Below are 22152 nucleotides of genomic sequence, written 5' to 3'. Positions count from 1 at the left end.
AATCAAGAATTGACCCAGAGTGTAGTTTCGTGAGTAAGGCTGTGTGAAGAAAAAAGGTGAGCTGGAAGGACGCACGCGAGGCTTAAAGATAAAAGTACAGCGAAGACAGAGTGGCGCCTAAAGTCATGCCCAGCTGGCCCTACTGTGCCCTTCCCGCTCGGGAGTGAGCAACGGCGCCCCAGTCGTGTGTGCCGGGGTGATGGCCCTCACCGCTCTAGGCAGCAGCGGCCGCTGCATCCACGTTCGATTGGCTGTGAGTATCCTCTGGCGTGGTTGCGGGTCGAGTTTTCCCGTGATAAGGTGCCCTGGAATGAGTAGATGCCAAAGTCTGCTCCATCGGGTGGATATTGTTTCCGTCACTTGTGTGTATGGCGCCCAGCCGGTAAAGGTCCAGAATTGCTCCTTTATTTCGTTCGCCGCCATTGCATTCTCACGCCGCATGCGGTAACAAGAGGCACCAGAGAATCACGACAACCTTCACAGCCGTGTATGGACGACAGGCTTTTGCCGAACCAAAGTGGCTGCTCCATCTATATCAATCACCCTCGAGGAGAAGAGATTCATAGGATTATTGTCATCGTCTTAACCGCGTATTCGTTCGTTGATAATAACAGCGACGCTCCGGGGCCATTGAGAGATCTTGTCGGATTGTTGGCCCATAAGATCTAGAAATTGGCGGACTATTTTCCCTCCACATTGTTCCGTGTGTGAGCTGAGCCAGTCGACGCCTATCCTTGATTCGGATCCTCGAACTCATACTGACTTACTGCTCGACGTAGTGCTCACCTCACCTCGTTGCTGGCGCTCTGCACATCATGGAGGGCAACATTCACTGCAGATGCCCACGGGATCTGGGGAGTTCATTTCAATGCTATTGCCGCGACTCTCGCTCTTTGTCTCCAATCAATGGGCAACACACCGAAGACCAGGACCTCGGAGCCATGACACCCCAGCCACGTCTACATCACACCGCATCTTTGCCCGAAAGTACTGATGATGTAACAATGGCCGTCAATCTTTCAATAAATGGCTCGGAAAACATGTCGGACGCCAGCACTCAGCCCTAGTTGCTGATGATTTTGAGGTTTCAATGACTTGGACAGGCCTGTGACCGCAGAACGAGACATACCACTCGCGCTGTTACTACCACTGGGTGACTATCAGCTCGAAAGCGAGGATTTGTGAGCAGTCTGTTTGGGAGAGGTGGTAGCCAAAGGCGACTTGGCTGATTTCAGAGGACCGTTCTTTGCTTTTCTCTTCACCGTGGACGTTGACTTCACGGTTTGATCTTGTTAGAGGGTAGTAGAATGAAAGCTGGTATTGACGTTCTTGATCAATATCTCCTAGCCGCACCACCAGAGCCGGGCTACCCACTGACTCCTTTCTGGCAAGATTCAGTAAGTGCGATCTCAACGATATTATTTAGGCGGGGAGGGTTGGAGCCTTAGGAGAACGAGACCACGAAACGATACCTATCTCTCCTGTTCAACTGATTGGGCCATGCTTACTGTTAGACTGACTAGTAAAGGTCAGTCGAGTGTGCCCTGATTCTCTATTAGGATGGTTTAGCGAGTAGCACTGCAGCACCTTTTTGCACGCACTTAATGTTCCAACAACTTCATCTGAATAACTTCATCAACAACATTATCTCAACAACATCAAGCTGTTCATTAAACGACCCAAATCTTCGTTCTTTGGTGTTGAAATCATCTGTGAATAGCCTCTCTCCCCTGCAGATTAAGTTATGGAATGTGGAAATTAAACTGACGGATTCCAGGACCTTTCAAATCACACGTGATTAGTCTGAAACCTTCTCCTCCCTCCTGCACACTGATCAATCTCTGGCCCTGGAAGACCTGCTGACGTTGGATAGAAGAGGTGGACACATCGATATCCACCATCCCGCCCGACCAGAAGAAAGTGCACGTCGCCGTCATGGCCGAGGAAGTGGTCCCCTCGCTGCCCGACCCATCGGTCACGATCCCAAGGCCTTATCATCGCACTGCATCACCGCCTCGCAACGATCAGGGCCTGATAATCTGCGACCACATCGACTGTCGGGGCAGGAACGAGACGTTCGAGAACCCCTGCCGGTGGGACAAACACATGGACAAACACGAGAGGCCATACAAGTGTGGGGAGGCCGGCTGCGAGTTGCGTCCCGGATTCACCTACTCAGGCGGGCTCCTAAGGCACCAAAGGGAAGTGCACAAGATGCATCTGTCCATCAAGCCGCCACTCTTCTGTCCGTTCCCCAACTGCAACCGGAGTTCGGGCACGGGATTTGCCAGGAAGGAAAACCTCGAGCAGCACAAGCGCCGGAAACACCCGCAGGAGTTGTCAGACCATGAACCGCCAGCGCAACACGAAGCGATTTCGCAGCCTGCCGCAAAGCTTACAGCGGCGACGAGCCCACCTCAGCCCAAGAAACGGCCGAGAAAGATCTCGACGGCGACAGAAGTACAGGGGCTGGTGCAGCAGCAACAGAAGCTTCTAGGCAGCGAGGTGGCACCGAGGGATACGATTGATGGCATTGGGGGAAGCGCCGAGGGCCGGGTGATCCAGCATCTTCGGGATGAGCTGATGCGGAAAGAGGAGCTTATTCGCCGTCAGACAGCAGAGATCCATCGCCTGCAAAACCTGGTACGCAGTTTGCCACGTCCGTAGATATCCAGTTTGTAAAACCGGATGCCTGGTCGTGCCGCCAGATGAAACAGGAAAAGGGAGAAAAAGAACATATCACATGCCATAATGAATGTAGGACCAAAGTGATTGAATATGATTGTTTCTTTGGAGCGAAGGGAGTTTGTCGGACCTGGCGTGTGACCAGCTCGAGGACAAAGGTATTTGACTCTTAGACACTCCTTGTGTTTGGTCGCTGGAACGGAACTCTGGGAGTAGCCATCCATTCTTGCACGATTCACGATGCCCTCGCGATTTGGTTTTGTTGGACTGGTCCAGATTTGTAGTAAACATAGGTCGCCCGATTCTGGTCGCGGTCGACCCGGCTCTGACTCTCGATGGTCTCTGCGTAGTGATGAGCCGCCAACCCCTCGCAATCGATCTCATCCGAGTTTGTTCAGGACACGATCCGCCGGTGGTATTATTAAAGACATTTCCACCGCCCAGACCGAATCGGGACTGTGTTCGGACTTGGAGGCTCCCTGTTTGACAGATATGAGCGTTGTCAGGACGTTCGAGCTGCAGGCCGTATTCAACGGCATGTAGAAGAAGTCGGACGCATGCGAATTTGGCGGGGATCTCGATCTGACCAGGGTTCCTGTATTTAGATATTTCGCCGGTAGGATAGGCGTGGCCGCAATAATGGTAGAGGCATTTGCGAACGTCCGAGCCATATGCCTGATTATCGGCAAATCGACTCCTGGCATTGACCTGGTGCGATGAATCGAAACATTCGGGGCCCCGTACGTGCAGGGCAGGATGTGTTTAAAATAATATCATCTCGTGGCAGTCTCGGAGTGTTGAGGGCATTTTGAAGGCGACCTTGGGAGAGGACGTGGGTGTGAGGATCCTGGTCACTGATAGGGGTCAAGGAAAGGGGAATCATGGGTGTACAAGTGGTCAGCGACGTGTGCGCTGTTTCCGTCGAACTGGCTACCGTGATCCGACTCTGCATCATTTGACACCGTGTGCACCGAGCGATAAATAATTCCTCCAGCCTCTGAGGAATGTCGCTGTGCGGTGTAACACCTCAGAAACGAGGCATGAATGCAGCAAGGTTATCATGAGTATGGTGAACACGCTTTTGATAATTTCACTGACTCAGAAAAGGTCATTGTACTTACGCATCTTCCTGGTTCGGCTCAAAGAAGTCTTCCAAGATCAAGTCGCGAGCCCGCACGATGCTGAGAGGGGAGCAGTCAATCGCGCAATTCTCAAAAGGATCTAGACGCTTGAGCTCTACGGTATCCTCGGCCGGGAGAACAGCATGGAATGCTCGGGGAAGGGAGCAAGAAGCAGCACGACGCTCTTTTGCGGCCCAAATGCGCTATGCCATGGGTTCCATTACGCAGGAGGCTAACCTTGAATCTGATTCCTCATTGATGAGCCAAAATCCTGACATACAATTCGAGTCCAACACGTTCGTTGAGCCAAATTATCCACCTGGACACACGATAAGGTGACAGACCTTTGCGCATAACACTGGCACTGACTGTGGAGTACCTGCAGCAGCTGGCAAAGTCTATTTCGCCAGAGTGAGACCAGCTCTCAACATGGTACACTTGTGTAGGGTCCTTGCGCGCAAGCCGCAAGAGGAGCAGCGAACGAGACCCGGTATCGCATGGAGTTGACTTTCACAAGGCAAATTGGGCTTCTGCTGCTTGATCAACCATTTCATGATGGCTGGAATCCCGCTGAGAGTTTGTTGAGCCATCGCTCGGGACTTCATGTAGACGCAAACGTTCTCGGACAAGTCTCACACGTGGAAATGTACATTTTTGCGGTAGCGCCGACACCCATTGCAGATATTGATCTCGGGATTTCTCAAGACCTAGAGTCTCTCCGAATCGCAACAGACTATGGATGAAGCCGTGCAGGAGAAAGTTCCGAAACCGGGTATTTCCCGATTTGCTCGGTTCCACGGGGTGGGCAATACAACTCGCGACCACCCCACGGCCATACCCAGAGACAGGACCAGATGGAGCACCGAAAAAGCGCTTGTCATTGCCGAAAACAGTTTTCAGAACACCCTCGAAAACCTCCGGGTCGTGCACACCATCGGTGGTCCAAGAATTGAGAACTTGATTCAATGAAGCGATCATCGTCCTGGGCTCGTTTGGCTTGCCAAAGACTTTGCGGGACAGGTCGTCGAACACACTTGAGCAGGTCTCGAGCTCCATGACCATTACGAAAACGCCCGGCTGGACCGATCCCTCTGCGTCAGCGTTATCGGTATTGATTCTTGGGTTGAATGGGGATCCTTACTAGGACAGAGGGTGAGACTGGATGGCTGGGATGTTTGGCAAATTGGTGACAGTTATCTGGAGAATAGATCGCTATTGAGGAACAGCAGAGGATTTTCGTGGCCCATGGTCGACAGTCCGGCCTGAGTGCTGCAAATAAGACCATTGAACATTATTGTGTGACACGTGACAAGAGACTGCGCAGGGCAAGTCTTATTACTGCAAGCCGGCCTTGGCAATTGTCTGCGGTCTCGAACATACGAGGCTCAACTTCCCCTCCAAGACGAAGGATGCCAGGATTGTTGATCGGCCTATCCAAAGTATGAACCTTGGAAGCTGACCACATGGGGGAGGGCAGGTATTTGACGGTCTCCGAAGTTTGGCTGGCAAGAACGCCAGATCGTTTGAAATGGCTCACGGGTACAGTGACGACGAAATGGATGACGAGCACGAAAGCCCCCTCGACGAACGCCGTTCTCGATACTACGCAACTGCTAGAGTTCCCTTGGATTGCCTCCAAATTGAGACTGGCCTCGACTTCAACATCGAGGAGAAAGACAGCGAACACATATTGGAGATTTTCACAAGAGCATGCCCGTCACCCAAAAATCTCGCACCAGTACAAGGACGTGCTGAGCGCGACAGGACACGCCACCAATTCTCAAAGGAGAAAACCGAGTCCTTCAAAACCTTTGACAAGTCAGCCGTTCGTCGGGCAACTCCGGCAATACAGACCTACTCACAGACCAATGCGAGCTCAAACTCCTTAAGAGTCCGTACGGACAGCCTTATACCTCACTCCAAGAGATCCAGACCGATTCACCAACAAGTTAGATTCAGGATTCTTCTTAAAATGCAGCAAGGAAACAGACGATGTTACTGTGCTACATTTTCCTAACACCTTCACGCTTTTGGTCATTGACGGCTTCCCTGTCTCTTTAATGGCACCACTTCGAAGGCAGGGCGGTGGACGTGGGCCATGGTGACAGCTCCTGCTTGTTCGTCGGGTAGGCAAGCCTGGTAAGCAATGAAGGAGATGTGGGAAAGTGTGTCGGAACGGTAGCTTTTATATTCCTTTTCGGCAGTCAACGAGGGTGGCACGAGAACAGATAGCACTAAGGTAGCCTCGCTCATGTATTGTACGTGCCATGTTATGTGATTGAGGTACATGATGTAAATGTTCTTGTCCTTGAGCTGTCTGACCAATTTCCTGAGGAACACCTTCTCCTTGCCTTTCCCCAGCTATCCTCCCAGTCTTCGATCGAAGCCAGGCTCTGACAATGCCGAATTCCTCGATCTAAAACCTGCAGAACTTCCCCGTCCCGGAAACCCCTATTAAGACCCGCCTCGAAGCGCCAGACAGGATTCTCTTCTTCAAGGATTGATACTTTTGGTTGATCAGCTGAAAGTACAGTAAAATGCTACCCAGTGAATCACGGTCTTTTCCGGTCGCCTCCCCGGCGCGGCCTATGGCGGCCTCGCGCGTGCTGTTGCAAATGGTCTTTCCGGGCGAACGCCTTCCCACAATAGCACTGATACAGTCGTGGGCCATGTTTCGCTTTTTCGTGTCGCTGCAGACCCCGTGGACTGGGGAAAGTCCGGCCACCCAAGCACTCGGGCCGTGAACAGCCGAAGGGACCCGAGGCTGTCTTCTGGGCGACCCTCGCCCGCGTAGGTCTGGGAATCGGCCATGACGGCACGGTTGCCCCTTGATCGATTCTCGCTTGGTCTGCACTCGATGTAGTGGGAGACTTATGGGATGGTAGTGGTAGGCATTCCCATAAGGGCGATTGTAGAGGGAATGTATCACTTTCCTCTGAGGGGCCGGACAGCGTCATGTCAAAGAGGTCTCGGGGAGAGACTGTTGTCGGTTCGTCCAATAGAAAGAATGCATCGGGCTCAGTTAGTAATACCTCGACGGTGAAATTGCTGCACGAGTCACAACTGAATAGAACGGCACCTCGGACGTTCGGCAGAGAGATTTGCCGCAACGGCAGAAGTGGTGGTGAAGCTGTGGAGTTCAACATGAAGAAGAGAGCTCGTGAATCGACTATCTGAAAAATGGACTGTGAGGCATGAACCAGCTGAGGTTTCCTTAAGGCGTCATTGAAACGAGGAGGGTCTTCTGAAGAATCCAGTGGGCCGGCAGGTGGTCCTGGGGGCGGCCCTGAGGATTCCCTGCTGGGAACCAGAGATGTCGCCATCGCCGCTCACAAAGCGTAGAGGTATTGGAGCCAAATAGGTATTGTGCTGGCAATCATGGAGACCTATGCTCGACTGGCCGCGACGGATGACTACCCACTGGGTTTCACCACGCCGACTTTAACTGCGAGGCTGACTTGGGTCTGTGATGCAACGGTTCTTCCTCTTCTGTCCAACGACAGCAGGATCTTCGAGGGCCACGGATTGATTCGAGTGGAGGAGAAGATCGTAGGCTGGCTGCAAGCGATTTGAGAGGCCTATGACACAGTTAGTTCTGCAGTTCCTCGACTCAGCTCGCAGGGCTTTTCTTGGGAGAATTACCACAAACGGACTGCAGGCACTAAACGAGCATGACGAGACTGCTGAATGAGGATGTGATGTCGTGGTGACGGGGTTGTAAATGAAAGCTGACTTGGAAACGGCGGTAGCTGCGATGAGAGGGAAATAAAGTCCAAGGGCCGATTAGGCATGGAATAAGTAACATCCGGCCGAGTCACGTTACTACTGCTATCAATAGCCAGTCTCCAGAAAAGCCGGCAATACTAGTTCAGCCGATGCTTCGTTGGATGAAACTGCTGTGAGCCCGTATTATCTTTTATCCACTGTGTCCTTTTCAATACAATCCCCCAACGCTACAGTAAAACGTCCTCTTTGCCATCGACAATTTGTATCGTCCTCCCAGCATAGCTCTAAGAAGATAAAGGAACGGTCCTCCACCACCACCTCACCCTTTCGCGGGTCTCCAACGTTCTCATGCTTCACAGTCTATTTTAGAAAACGATCAATTCAAACATTTTGATTTAACTTCATCATGATGCAATTTGAGAGCAAGGGGGAAAGCCGCCGGTGGGTTACAATACCTTTTCGACGACGGCCGTGCATTTTCCGTGGCTGCACCTTGTCAGCATCGTGCTTCTAGAGCTGGACCATCCGAGAGCTCCCGGGACGAAAAAAAGTAGAAGGGGAGCAGTGCGTGGTAGTGATCGATCCTACGCGGATCAATCAAGCGCGTGCGTGGGACTTGAGACGGTGAATATCTATATATATCTATCATTTTTCCTGACTGCTTTTTGGTAGACGTTGTGGTTGTCCCCGACCGTGACAGGTTTGAGTTCAGGAATACTAGAACTTTTCTGACCCACGTTGTGAGCGTCGCATTCCAAGTGGGCGCAGAAGTCCAGTTGGTTTCACCAGACTGAGCGCTGCGGAATAGGACGGAAAGGGAGGGCTTCTTATATCTCACGATGAACTTCGGATGGAAACCCTGACTGTGCCGGACTGGTCGAGACGTTCGTGATGTCCATTTCACTCTTCCTAGGCAGCATTTGCAAACTGATGGCCTGCTTTAGCGGAACTTTGTCCGCTGCCGTGCTTTTGGTCTTCAGACCGGTGCCGGTGCCCAGCTCACATCCACTTTCCTTTCCTGTGGCCCGCTGATCTCTGATCGCGCCTCTTTCGCCGGATGAAGGATTGGGCACCGCTTTGACACCTAGCCAGAAGCGTAGAAGTTGGGGGACAGTACCCAAGGCCCTCAGGATGGTCGAGATAAGGATCTGCAACTGTCGAATCGTCAGAAACAACCCACCGACGAGTCGCGAGCAACTTACGGCGTAGTAGGGCACCCAATCGTTGTATGACCACAGCTCGCGTGCTGGGACGACGGCGAACACAATATCGACAACAGAGCGGAGGATTTCGAAGTAGACGAGGTTCTGGCTCGGGATGGCCTGGCGTAGCGGATTCCAAGTTTTTGGAGTCCTTTTCTGGATTTTCCACAACACTCGCATAACCAACCATATCGTGACCAGGCCGTTGACAGCAATGCAGGCTGAGAAGGAGATGGATCCCCATAATTCAATTGACCGGAGAGGACTGCTCGTCAGGCTCGGCGACAGGCCAATGGCGGACCACTCACAAGACGACCGAGAGAACAAAAGTTCCGACGCTGACAGTGAGCCAGGACACCCACACCAGCGCTCTAATCCAAAGCTTCGTGACACAGCATTCCACTATGAGGTAGATCAAACGACCAACCTATGCACAGTATTAGTATCGAGGTGCAGGCGAACCCAGTAATAGACACACCTGCAATGTGCTTTGGACGAAGAGGGCCGCACGTTCGACAATGGTTGTCTCGGTCTTCTGGGATACATTCGGACTGACCAACGCCATCAGGCTCAGCGCGAAGAATAGCTGAACAACGGTATTGAGTGGACCGATGAAGAGATCAAACTTGGCCTTGCTGATCAGGCGAGATCGAATGGGACCAACGGAGGCCAAGGCTAACGCGAAAGCCACGACAAAATTTGGGACAACCAAAACAAAGCTACGGTCGACCATGGTGAGTTGGCTGACCGGTGAGTAACAATGGTCACGGAAAAGGAGAAAAGCAGCGGTGAAAGGACCACGCCATTGAGGAAAGCCAGTCCTTATGTGATTGCGCCCGACCTGGGGGAGATTTCAAGAGTTCCTGGCTTCATTGAAACTGCAGGGAGACCTACTCCACCCTCATGCAGGCGAGGTGCAGATGGCGTTTGATAGAAAGCACCCAGCACACGCGCCAGTCCACATACAGTCAAAGGCGAAAGCGTTGATCGATCTGGCCGGAAAAGGTTTCCATAGCGTCAGGGGTTTGGATGGTCCATATTCCTCTGTCTCCGAAGTGCCCTGCCAGTGCCACCCACGTTCCCCATCATCCTTCGTCGTGTAGAGCAGGGCCAAAATGAATTTGGAAGATGTGTGCAGTCAAATTAAGAGCACGACTCATGAAAGAATGGGCCACACACCTTGTTTTAATTTCCGATTCGTGGCAATACTTGACGTTCTGCTTTTCCAGCCTTTCTGTTGACGTATCATCCAGCGAAGCGAAGCGTTTGCTGAGCTGTTTTTGCCGGCAAAACTGACAGAGATGGTATTACCGGTAAACTTTACTGACAGGGTACGAGCCGATTGGCTGGGCCTGATCGGAGCTTATCGATTGGTTCGCGAAAAGACCCATAATGTGGCCGCCCCGGATCTTGACCTTAGTTCTTCCGGTCCTGATCTTGCTTCCACCTCGTCGCCGCCACCAACTAGCCTTCCACCAATAGCATTATGAACACTGTAAAAACAGCCTCAATCTCCTTGTTTTGGGGTCTGTAATTCACCCCTGAAGAGCCCTGTAAAAGGATCTCTGCAAACTGGTCATGGAAACTGTGGAATCAACTCATTCGATGACAGGACCCTCAAAGCGACTCCTGCATGGCCTGAAACCCTGTCATTCCTCCTCCAATTACCCCCTACCTTACCCTTGAAGGCCCCACTGGTGTTGGACAAGAACAGGCGAAACTGTGGCATTCCAGATCCTGGTCAGTGTCGCAGATCAACCTGATGCCTGAGGGACTACCCCTGGTTGGGATCAGATCTCTTGCCAGCAATTCCACTTGGGACATTGGCCGGGCACAGAAGCCCCAACCTTCCAGATGGTCCTTCCTATTGCAATTTCATCAATTCATTGCCTGCTGAGGCTGTTCACATCGATTCGATCTTTGACCGTGATGCAATAGTACTCAACGCAAGGATCCACTCCAGTCTAGATCCACAATATACGCCGAGTTCAGGGGCTTTTGCTCTCTGATCGCCTTCGTATTTTTTTCAGAAAGGGGCTCTGAGTCGCAGGTCCTGTATTTCGAGGCATCTATGCCGAGAAGACACATATAAAGCAGCCAACGGCCTGATCAACCGTTCAGACACAAGCTGCAGCCAAGTCAACTCTTAACTACCACTGAACATTATCTACCTCCAACCATGACGGCACCCCGTCCACAGCAACCAGCAGAGAACGATACCAAATTGCCAGAATACAAATCATTGTCCCTTCAAGATGCCTCCTTTGAAAACGTCATCCAGCAGCTGCCTGCTTCATTGCCGGCTGACTGGGGCCCGTACAACCGATCTCAACAGCGGCTGATCCTCTTCTCAGACGGGGAAAGGCTTATGGTTCGAGTTACCGATGCCGAATGGATCACGTCGCTGACCGCGAGCGATTCTACATATCGCAACCAATTCGAGGGTCCGCAGCACGAGTTCCGCCTGGAAGAAATGGTGATGTTGATGTACCATTGTATGGGTCGACAAGGTTTCACCAACACGGAAGGCTTCAGGGTGTGGAAAGAACTTAAGGTGGCACTGTTGTTGTGGGCTCTATCATGCCGAGAGTACAGTATGATTGAGCACTATCGCCTGATCTACCCTATTGCATGCATAGGAGAGCGGGTAGCGGTGCTGAACGCATCCACCCTTGTGACGCAAGTCACTGGATATCTCTGTCGCTGGGTGTTGCTGAAAGAGGGTGAATGGCAGGGCGATATTTCAGTTGACGGGAAGATGCAGTCGTTCAAGTTTGGTACGACTCCGTCGCGCTCCCCAGACCGTCTTTCTTTCGAAGGAGAAATCGGCCGCCTCCACCAAGCTCTTACGGATACGGCGGTTTGGGATCGTTACTTGGAGATGGACGACGGCGATCGCGTCAGGGTCGTGACGAGCAGTGGGGGACCATGGCAAATGCACCAGTCTTCCGACGGTGGTACGATGTACTTTTGTCACGAACTTGAAGAGATGAGTGGCACTTAGTTTTGACTTATTCGAATGAAAAGTCGGCAGAAAGCGCCGAGGATCGACGTAGGTTGCGATAGAAAACCTTCCAGCACACGTGGGAATGAGCAGGTGACTCGGCTGCCGGTGAAATTTCGTTTCACCCAATTTTCTCTCGCAAATTCATCAGGTCCAAACTTCTCAGCCCAGCACCGTGGAAGCATTACAAGTGACTTCCACGGTGTGGTCTTTCATTGCCTTGAACAATCGAACGTTTATGTGTCACTACGGGAAACTTGACAACAGCCTCCTGCACCTTGATCTGAGGCTATCATACCCAGGCTTCGGACACGACCTGTTGAGCAATACAGCTCTTTTCCCATCCTTACTTCAATTCGTACAGTGTACGAGATTGACACGGAAGAGCGTCGGGGTCCCGCTCACAAGGTTCGGCTATGTCTGCAAGACCTGACTCGGACCACGGAGTTGAGGAAATGGTGGAAGCTACACTATGAAGACGGGTGAGACCTGTCCAAACCGGTAAAACACCTGACGCAGATATTTAGCAGAATAGTGGTATGTCAGAAAAGGCTCTCTGGGTATTTACGCTTACCATCGGATCTGGAGTGAAGGATGTGCATTTCGCGTTTGTGTGTTTGAATGATTGTTGAACAAGGGAGTTCCATGGGAATCGGGAGAACAAGTCTTAGACTGATAAAGAAGGTCAGCCGAGTGTACTCTAATCTTTCATCAGGAAGGTTTAGCGAGTGACACAACGGCACCTTTTAGCACGCACATTTGCGCCGCGGAGATTTCATCACTTTGGCTCCACAACAGGAGTGTGGTGCAATGGAAGCTTTGAAGATCGCCTTGATAACGGCACCTCGGCTCGTTGGCATTGATTATGACGAAGGCGCTGGGTCGATCGTTCTTGGACTTGATGCTAGCACCTGGGGATGGGGCGCCGTTCTGATGAGAGGACCTCCCCGAAACCACGCAACGAGGCAGAATTGGCAACGGACTGTCGCTGAAAGACTAGCCAGTCGTGGAGTTGCTTGCAATCTCTTTACTTGACCGGGCAATGCGGAAACGATTTGACTATGTGTCTCAAATGAATGGCCAGAAACGGAGGCGTTCAATTCGCACAGTCTTGCGAGCTCTGACAGAACGAGCCAATCCGACATCAATAAAAATACAGACGACTCCTACCGAAAGAACTACAGGAGAGATCAAAATGGTCTTGATCAACCACCCTGATCTACGGGATACTCAAGGATAATGTGCCGACCGTCCCCGACGACCTGGACATGCACTCTAGTTTCGAATTTTCTTCCTACACGACGAAACCTAATGAACGGCCTTTTGCCATTGCATATCCTGCGACCACTGAAGAAGTTTCGAAGATCATGAAGGTGTTCCACGAACGAAAGATCCCCGGGTCAGCGCGCCCAGGCGGTACCAGTCTCGAAGGCCGCTTTGCACCCACACGAGGAATATGTATAGATATGGCACGAATGGATAAGATCTTGGAATTCCGGCCGCAAGGATTTGATATTGTCGTACTATCTGTTCTGGGCTGGGAAGACCTTGATGAAGGGGCCAAAGGATATGGCATGTTTTTTCCACCAGATCCAGGCCCGGGGGCGAAGATTGGGGCAGTGGTTGGCACAGGCTGCTCGGGCGTAAATGCTTACCGATATGGTACTATGCGCGATTGGGTCGTTACTCTCACAGTCGTTTCCGCCAATACCCCTCTCAAGAAGCGAGAATCCGCAATCATCAAAGTCCGAGTGTATGCGATGGGAAGGTCCATGAAGGACGAGATGTTGACTGTCCCTTTCTGGCAAGAGGCTCGGTCTGGATCCTGGACAGCCACGAGATGAAGAACCATCATGTCGAGAGAGACTGTAGAATGGCGACGACTGGTACCGATGACCACACACACTCTCTCTCCCTGTTTTTCGTTCTCTCTTCGTTTCACGCCCATCCATCCCTACAAGCCGCGTGTTTCCCCGAACCCATCGACATGATCCCAAATACAAGGTACAAAAAGAGCAAGCAGTGCCCGGAATAACAGCAGAACCGCGCCGAAGAATGAAGCGGCCGATGTGGTGGTTGCTCCAGCTTGCTACTGGCGGCGGGTCCTACAGGACGAGAGAGAAGATCTTGAAGCAGAAGCTTTCTCCAAATCGAAGCGTGTGACACGAAGAGGCAACCGTCGTCGTGTCCGTCAGCGGGCGGTCACAGCGGCTCTTCACCAAGAAATTTGAGAAAAAAAAAAAGAGCTTGAATGGGTTGTCTTGGGGAAACATTTGTTGGGTCGGCCCATTTTCTCGAGAAGGGCAGACACGTCCACTTGTTTGTCTCGGACAAGTATGAGAATACGCGCGGCTTAACCGGTCGCTCGGCGAAGGGGGATGGCAAGAGAGGACGAGCATCCGCCACCACCGGTATGCTGGTGCTGGTGCGGCTGACGAAGACGAAGCCCCGTTCGTTCGCACCCCCGCCTCCCCTCGCAGCTCCGGCCGACACGCGAGGCCAGGCCTGCCTTGCCTTGCTTTTTCTTACCTTACTCTCCCTGCTCTCTTCCCTCTGCGCTTCACTCCGCTCAAACTCGATCGTGGCGGGACGCCCGATCTAACCTGACCTAACACGACCCTGTTGTCCTTATCCTTGTTCATGTCTCGGTTCTTATCCTCGTCCACATTCATATTCATGTTCATGTTTATGTTGTTACCATCATGCCCATGACTGGTTTGCTTGCTGGATGGCTCGTTAGCTCGCTCGGCTCTGGTCGGAGTTCCAACAGGGTAACCCCAACAAAGCAACCCGAGACAAGAGAGGCAGAGAGAGAGAAGGGCGAGAGAAAAGACAGACTAAGACTCGGACTTCTACTCCGACTCCTACAACAGACCACAAACAAGCGAACGGATAAGTAAGCAAGACGGACAGAAAGATAGAGAGGTGATAGAGAGATGAGATGAGAGAGAGAGATTGTAGTGTGGCGGTCCGGCGGTCAGTCGGCGACTTGCTTGTTGGCTTGCTTGGTTGCTTCGGTTGATGTGATGTCGACAGTGAGGTCGCATCACGGCCATAGTGAGGTCGTATCACTGTCACTGTGGTGAGGTCGCGATGGGGGCACAAGAACAAGCCAGAGCATGCTGTGTGTCGCAGTGCAATCCACAAAGCCACCCTGTCATCAAGCCAGAGTGAATCCCTGTGCAGTCAATAAAGCCCTACTTAGGTCTGTTTGCAGGCATCGCAGTGCAATTCACAAAGACGCCCTGTCATAATGGCAGAGTCTGCTGTGCATCCGTGTTCGATCAACAAAGCCCTGGTGGGGCTCTGTTTGCAGACATCGCAGTCCCATCAACAAAGACCACTCACCATCAAGGCAGAGACTACTGTGCATCCGTGCGCAATCAAAAAAGACCCTAGCGGTTGTCGCTTGCAGGTACGAGCAAAAGCGCCCTGTGACCAAGGCAGAGATTGCTTTGCATTTATGCGCAGTCAACAAAGCCCTGGTGGGGCTCTGTTCGCAGACATCGCAGTGCCATCAACAAAGTCACCGTGTCATCAAGGCAGAGACTGCTGTGCATCCGTGTCCGATCAACAAAGCAGCCTTGGTGGATCTGCCTCCAGTATCAACAAAGGCTTTGGTGCATTATGCACTTGAGGTGATTCCTGCTCCACCGTTGTTATACATGAATATGTAAAGTACTCGACCGGATACAACTGCCTCCGCACACAAAAGACGCGTCCGCCCTCGCACTGCCTTACTATCTTCACCATCTGATGTGACATATGTGCCACAGCCTTCACAGGATGAATTCACGCTCAAACAAGGCGCTGAAGCCTAGCGCTCCTGGCCAGGCGCCCGGCTCGCTTTCTTCTTCTGATGGTAACACGTCCTGCGCGCCGCAGTCATCATCACCACAACAGTCGAATCTTCAGCCACTACTCAATCAGTCGCGTTTTCCACTACCCACTTACTCTGATCAATTGCAGGAAGTGCTGAAACTCGCAGAAGACGTCGCCTCATGTAGACTTCATCTCACGCCAGACGACGAACACATCAAATTCACCATTTCTCGAGAGTCGTGGTTGAAACTGCAAGAAGACTCTAACTTTGACCTGTGTATAGAACAGTACGTTACCCTAAGATCCTCGACTTCTCTTCGTCTGGCGGCGCGCTGACATCTCTTAGGAAATTATTTCGGGTTTTCTTCGATAGCTCGGTCTCTCTGATTACTATTATACCTCTGAGAAGTAACAGACACCATGCCGTCCTTGAATTCCTTTCGCAACTCGCGTATAATACTCGATCAAACTTAACATCCACTCTCCGGTCTAAGATATCGGTCAGTCAGGGTTCAACTATTAGGATGGTCACAGAAGACTACGTATCAGCGCAAAAAATACCCGACTTATTTATTAGATGGAGAAAGAGTATAGGCGATAGGAGAAATCATACGATTATCGAAGTGGACCAGACTCAATCTCTCCTAGAGCTCCGATATCTCGCTCCGTTCTATTTGAATAATGACGCTGATATTCAACGCGTTATTCTAATCAAAGTGACCGAAACGCCAACATTCAAATCTCCGGTATCGACCGAAGTCTCTCAGGAATTCCGAAGAGACGAGACAACCGGTGTAATTTGGTGCGGTACCGCCAAGGTGATTGGGGCAACGAAGATACTGTGGGAGGTGTGGGAACGGAATGCTGCTGGTGTCCCAGAGTCGATTTTTCGGGAGACTTTCGCGTTCGGAGAGATACCATCAAGAAATCTTCCTTTCTTGAAAATCTCTAAAGGAACCTATGGCGATACAGCAATTCGGAGGGAGATAGATATTTCTATCAAACCGCAGAAGATGAAAGAATTCTGGACTAACTATTGGGTTGACGAGAGCTGGGAGGATGCGTACGAACGGGTGTATCCGTTAGGTATTCGGAGAGTGAAAGGAGCTGATATGTCGATCCAGCCGAGCCGAGTCGGGTCGGGTTCACTCTGCAAGCAGGCAGCGATCGTGATAGCTATCGCGGTAGCCATCATAGCCATAGCAGTAGCGGCCAGGAAATAAAAGCATCTCTCCCCGATTGATGCTGCTATGCAACCAGTTCTTGACCCCGTTGTCGCTTCGGTTACCCAGTCGTCGTGCCGGCTGAGCAATCGACAGCAATCCAGACCAGGCAGCCCAGGACCAAAGAACACGGATCAAAAATGGTGTTCCCAAGACCTGCACCGACGGTTTTACTCAGAAGAGATCTCTCTGGCGACGAAACCCTGGGGGCCACCTACTGTGCGTGTCCTCCCTGCTCTGTACCCATTCTCTAAAGTAGGCAACTCTCAGCCGCCTCTTCCCGGCCTTGTCAACTCGATATAGCGCCCCGAAGGCGTCAAATCTGATTCCCCAGTGCGAAGGCACCCGTTGCCACGAGGTTATGGTCAAAAATCATCTCCGGCGGAGCAGTTCCGAGCTTTTGTGTCATCTATTCGATGAACCCGGCCTCCAGGACGGGCAATTTCTGTGTGTGCGTATGGTCGGTTGCGTACACAGGCTTCCCGAGCTATTGGCTCCGGGACTTGCAGCGATTTTGTGACTCGATTTCTGTGCACGGACAAGGTCTCTCGAGTTTGGAAATCCCTCAACACGATCAACTCGTCTGCCTGGGATAATTCATCGTCCGTTTCCGATGTTCCGTCTTTCGCCTGCTTTGCTCTTGTTCTGTTTTGATTATTGTAATCCTTTTCTTGGGGAAGAAGCAGTCAATGGGTCGTGTTGACAAGGTTTCTCAACGAAAGGAGAAGAGGTGTCTCTGACCAGAAACTCCGAAGTTGTCATTCGAGTCCAGCCAGAGACGAACAAGGAAGCGAAGGAACATCGGACCAGACGAACCGGGCGCTCGTTTGGAAACCCGGAAAGTCCCAGCCGTAAAAAAAAAGGAGGGCACACGGAGGTGTGGGCGATGATTTGGCTGGGATTCAGAACCTTCACAGACGAGAAGACAGAAAGAAACACGAGACATAGGGTTCACCTTCCACTTGGATTCTGGACTGGTTCTGGTCTAGCACGCTACATGAGCCTTGTTCCTTTGTTATTTTCAACCTCTCACACGGCGCTTTTACGGTATGATCTTTCCGCCCCAGGATTGATTCACCTCCACCAGACGTTACGGGGGATGCTGGAGCCTTTGGGAACTTTCCGCCGCTGACTTTGCTGATAATTCGACAATCACGTCCTCGGGAAGGGACTTGGGATCAAAATTGGTGTCCAGGTACCGACGAAGTTCCCGATCGAAGACGACGAATTCAGGCTTTGGGTCGCGTGCCACCGTCCGCATGACAGCTGTACAGAACTCGCGGGGCGTCATCGCACATCCGTCGTCGAACCCATACTGGAATATGGGCACAGGCGAGCCGTAAATCCAGTGAATGAGAATTATCTGGTGGCCCTCGCTGGCCCCCACGGATCTTGTTTTTTTAGTACGCCGCTGTTCCTCCCTGGCCTTCTTCCTCGTCTGCTGTATTCTTTGGGCAATCCATTTTTCCATTTGTGCATCGACGGTCGGCTTCCCTGCGGTAGTGGGCGACATGGAAATCTTGGTCTTCGTGGCAAAGAAGGGGTAAGGGGAATCAGGCGGACTTGGCACATCGTCGTCAGTGGTTGACCGAGGAGGTAGGATAGCGCTTGAGGAGGAGGCAGAAGAGGAAGTCATTTGTGGGACACCAGTCTCTTGTCGTCGAGGATCACGTTCCGGGGTCTTTCGAATGGAGATGAGGATGTATTGAAGCCACGAATGTCTGTTGCTTCCTGTTGCCGAGTATGTTCTGGTGTGTGAGGAAGTCAGTGGTGAGCAGCAGGAGGCCGAGGAGAGGTACAGACTGAGGGAAAGGGCAGTTAACGAGGGGTTGTAGACGAAAGACTTCGCTGCGTCTGGATGGTAGGTGGCGAACATCGGAAAAAGTCTAGACACAGTTAGGTATGGCTAGATGCGGACCGACATACCGCGCAGCTGAGCGGAGCGATCCGATTGGTTGACACAACAGATGGCGGCTTGGCGCGACCGCGGGATGGTTTTCACATTACGTCAACACTGCAACTCTCTCTCTCACCTTTTCCTCTCCTCAACCTGGCCTTCTTGTGAATATATATACATAACCAACACACAACTTTGAAGCTTTCTCCTTGCTCTGTGGGCCGTCCCACCACACTTAACTCCCTTCCTCTACCTTCTACCCTCCTCTTCCTTCTCGCCTTTCCTTCACCTTTCCTTCACCTCTCACTTACCTTTAAGTCTCCTCTATCCAATAACAAATCCTCACCTCACTGAGGAGGTAAACGACCGAGTGTTCCGTCTCTACACCCGAGCTCAGTACCTCGTCGCCCAATATCCTTAGAATATCTTCTCGGTAAATGAATGTCGACGGATCCTTGATATCCTCTTGGCTAACCGCCAAGTACACAGGTGATTTACAATTTTGTTTTACTGGCCTGTGTGCCGTTCCTTCACACAGGGGATCTCGACCGCGCCGTCCGATATCTTCTCGGAAAAGCGGGCGTCGCACCCTCCCAGACTCACCAGATGCGTCAAATCTCAGCAGCCTCTCCACGACCACCCTAACCAAAACTTATCCCATCGACTCCAAACTTGATATTAAATCTCTTCCACGAATGATGGTCGCACCCGGCGCGGGGTGTAGAGAGCTGGACATGGCGGTGAGACTACACGGGGGTATAGGGCTCGGTGAGAACACATGGAAATGCTCTCCTTCAAACGCAATTTCGATCAAACCAGAGCCCGTGGGGTATACAAGGCTGCTTCTGGCGATCTCATTTATGTCACACGGCCTCCGCTGTATGTCTTCTTCAAGAGCAAGGATGAAAATCACGTCTTCGAGGAACAAAGCGCCTCGGTCGCCAAGAGAGGGACAGACACCACCATCTTAAAGAGAAAGGGGAGTCTCCAATGGCCTTCGAGGGTCAAGGCATCATAGCCTTCAAGAGAACGGACGAACACAACGGTCTACATCAGTTCATCTCCGATAGCGGGAGGAAAGATCCCTCCAGTGTCAGGATCTCCAGCCCGCTCCGCGGCGTTCACCTTTCCCAGAACACAGGCACGGAGCACACTAAGGCTTCGTTTCTTCTACAATACAGGGACAGAGGAGGCGGTGGTTAGGACAGGAGAACAGGAGAGACGATAGACTAATTGTAGTCTCTCCAGGAACACACATCTTCCCCCGGTCGTCTGGCCACTTCACGCTCACATAACCCTGGACGCAGGCACCGGTCATAGGCGCCGAGCACACCTTACCTCGAAGACATGTTGTCCTCGACACTTGCGCCGAGCACACACCCCGAGCACACATTATCCAAGACACAGGCACCGGACAGACAGCGCCCCTGACGCAGGTACCGGTCACAGGCACCGAGCCTACCGTGCCTAGACACACGCTTCCTCAAAAGAACATTATCCTGGATCCCTGTCCCACGAGGTGTCATCGAAAGAGAACCGGACGAGATCTCTTCGCTGACGCCGCTGACCATGAATCTACTTCGGAAGAACGCGCCCTGCCTCTTACCACACGCACACACACCGGGATAGATGAGGCTTGTCAGTTTATCTTTGGATTTTCAGAGCAGCTTGTGAGCGTCGGGGCACAAAGTTGCCCACGGTCGCGGGGTAGACGAGTGGGAAAACCCTCTTATTCCCGAGCGCTGGCAATTTCCAACTCTTGCCCACCAGAAACTTTAAGCAGGATATGAGAGTAACATCGAAGGATGGACGAGCTGTCAACGTTCCCGTAGCTGTTCCCACGAAGGCGGCCCTTGACTCTTCTCTACGAATCGTCCCCAGCCTCTCTTCCTCTCCGATTTTGGCGCTACACAGTGTTCGAGCGTAGATCAGCTGCATGAGCATTGACCGACTCACTCGTAGAGAACATAACCTCATTGAAAGCACTTCTAACAGATCTGATCACTGGGGAACGGTTCGAGAAGAAATGCACCGGTTACTATGCCTCAGATTCTGCCTACATACTATGCCTCCAGAAGTCCGTCTAGCGTCCATCCCTTCATAGTATCGGTGACGCACCCAGTTCTTTCATCCAGGTCGATGAGTACGGAATTGTAAAAGGCACCCACGTCCGTAGAACCGCCTGGCCCCGTGGACAGCCAGATCCTCGACGATCCCGCCTCAAAGCCGCCCCGCTGGTGCCACGCGCTTTCTGTCTCAAACAGCCGGAACACACTATTGTGCCGCAGGAGTTCTATGGCGGTATTCACCATGTCTCAATCACAGAAATCATCCGGTGCTCTATCGCCAGCTGTCTGAGATGGCAGCAGATCGCTCCCCTTGGCGAGTGATGAGGCAATCGACACGCGGACCGTATCCAGGTTTTGTTGTACGAGGTCGCGCAGACTACTCACAGCCCTGAGGCACTGCGTGCGGGCTGCCATAAGCCGTTGGAGAGTTTCTTGCTGCACCATTGCGTGATCCCTTCCCAAGATCTCGGCTTTGTGAACAAGTTCGGAGATTTCACGGTCTTGATCCATCAACAAATTCGACTGTCCTTGTAGGGTCGACCGGGCTTGGTGGAGGTCGTTGTACAATTCCTCCGAGGACTCTACCAACTCACAAAGCTCGGCTTTCAATTGGTCGTGGTGTCGTCGTCCTTCGGCGGCCTTTGGCCCTGGTTCTTTTTTGGCTCGGCGGACTGTCTCTTACGTCTCTCCTTGTCAGCTTCACCCTGTTGAGCACCGTGTTCGGCGTCGAAGCGACCTTGGGGTTCTTTCAGATTCTGTGTAACGCGGATTTCATCCGCCTGAATGCGCTTCTTGACACATTCCAGTTCTTCCTTTAATGCGGCAAGCTCGGTGTCTTTATGTACGCTCCGCATCATGTCTTTCTGGAGTGGTTCGAACACCTCATTTCGCCACTGGTCCAGGTGATCCTTATGCTGGCCTATAAGACGACGACCACCCCCTCACAAGAGAAGAGAATTGGTTTGCCATTTCCAGTCGGCGGTGACAAGGGAGTAGGTTCCTATACGGCGTTGGACTGGGGACGACGAGTCTCGAAGTAAAGAGAAAGAAGGGACAGAGGAGATAAATGACTCCCTCCGTGTATCGATCGTTTGGTATTGAAACTGTGAAGGGCTCCGTAGAGGCCACCGGTAGATATAACGACACAGACTGCAATCTATCTGCTATGGGGCAGCTACAAGAGGTCTGTCGCTCACAGAAGAACTATCCAGTGCGTTGGAGCACTTTCCGACTCAGCTCCCAGAGCGCGACAAGTAGAGTAGGGTGTTGCGCCCTTGGAACTTCCAAGAGCTCTAGCGGCTTCAGGGAAGACATGTCCAACTATGACAGATACTGAAATCATGGATAGAAAAGCAATTTGTACGGAACTGCACTCGTTATAGGTCTACTCCACCCTAACAGTG

At 52.0% G+C, this 22152-nt stretch overlaps 7 protein-coding genes across 7 annotated transcripts; 3 read left to right on the top strand and 4 right to left on the bottom strand.

Moving 5' to 3' along the window:
- Nucleotides 1-1935: 1935 nt before the first annotated feature.
- AYL99_11670 (hypothetical protein) lies at nt 1936-2667 on the top strand (the record flags this gene model as incomplete). The annotated part of the gene is made up of 1 exon (XM_018843175.1): nt 1936-2667. The coding sequence occupies one exon, from the start codon at nt 1936-1938 to the stop codon at nt 2665-2667; it is 732 nt and encodes a 243-aa protein (XP_018687502.1).
- A 1649-nt stretch (nt 2668-4316) lies between these two features.
- Nucleotides 4317-4868, bottom strand: AYL99_11669 (hypothetical protein; the record flags this gene model as incomplete). The annotated part of the gene is made up of 1 exon (XM_018843174.1): nt 4317-4868. One exon carries the CDS (start codon nt 4866-4868, stop codon nt 4317-4319), a length of 552 nt encoding a protein of 183 aa, XP_018687501.1.
- A 3491-nt stretch (nt 4869-8359) lies between these two features.
- On the bottom strand, nt 8360-9467 carry AYL99_11668 (hypothetical protein; the record flags this gene model as incomplete). The annotated part of the gene is made up of 4 exons (XM_018843173.1): nt 8360-8686; nt 8735-8999; nt 9043-9161; nt 9213-9467. 4 exons carry the CDS (start codon nt 9465-9467, stop codon nt 8360-8362), a joined length of 966 nt encoding a protein of 321 aa, XP_018687500.1.
- A 1446-nt stretch (nt 9468-10913) lies between these two features.
- AYL99_11667 (hypothetical protein) lies at nt 10914-11738 on the top strand (the record flags this gene model as incomplete). Its single annotated transcript, XM_018843172.1, has 1 exon — nt 10914-11738. The coding sequence occupies one exon, from the start codon at nt 10914-10916 to the stop codon at nt 11736-11738; it is 825 nt and encodes a 274-aa protein (XP_018687499.1).
- A 1268-nt stretch (nt 11739-13006) lies between these two features.
- Nucleotides 13007-13582, top strand: AYL99_11666 (hypothetical protein; the record flags this gene model as incomplete). The annotated part of the gene is made up of 1 exon (XM_018843171.1): nt 13007-13582. One exon carries the CDS (start codon nt 13007-13009, stop codon nt 13580-13582), a length of 576 nt encoding a protein of 191 aa, XP_018687498.1.
- A 4291-nt stretch (nt 13583-17873) lies between these two features.
- Nucleotides 17874-18419, bottom strand: AYL99_11665 (hypothetical protein; the record flags this gene model as incomplete). Its single annotated transcript, XM_018843170.1, has 1 exon — nt 17874-18419. One exon carries the CDS (start codon nt 18417-18419, stop codon nt 17874-17876), a length of 546 nt encoding a protein of 181 aa, XP_018687497.1.
- Nucleotides 18420-21354: 2935 nt separating this feature from the next.
- AYL99_11664 (hypothetical protein) lies at nt 21355-21718 on the bottom strand (the record flags this gene model as incomplete). The annotated part of the gene is made up of 2 exons (XM_018843169.1): nt 21355-21642; nt 21695-21718. The coding sequence occupies 2 exons, from the start codon at nt 21716-21718 to the stop codon at nt 21355-21357; spliced, it is 312 nt and encodes a 103-aa protein (XP_018687496.1).
- Between the last annotated feature and the right edge of the window lie 434 nt (nt 21719-22152).

This window comes from Fonsecaea erecta (assembly GCF_001651985.1).
Source record: "Fonsecaea erecta strain CBS 125763 chromosome Unknown Scaff15, whole genome shotgun sequence".
In the NCBI taxonomy this organism is placed as follows: Eukaryota; Fungi; Ascomycota; class Eurotiomycetes; order Chaetothyriales; family Herpotrichiellaceae; genus Fonsecaea; species Fonsecaea erecta.
This window is presented reverse-complemented; position numbering and strand designations above follow the sequence as displayed.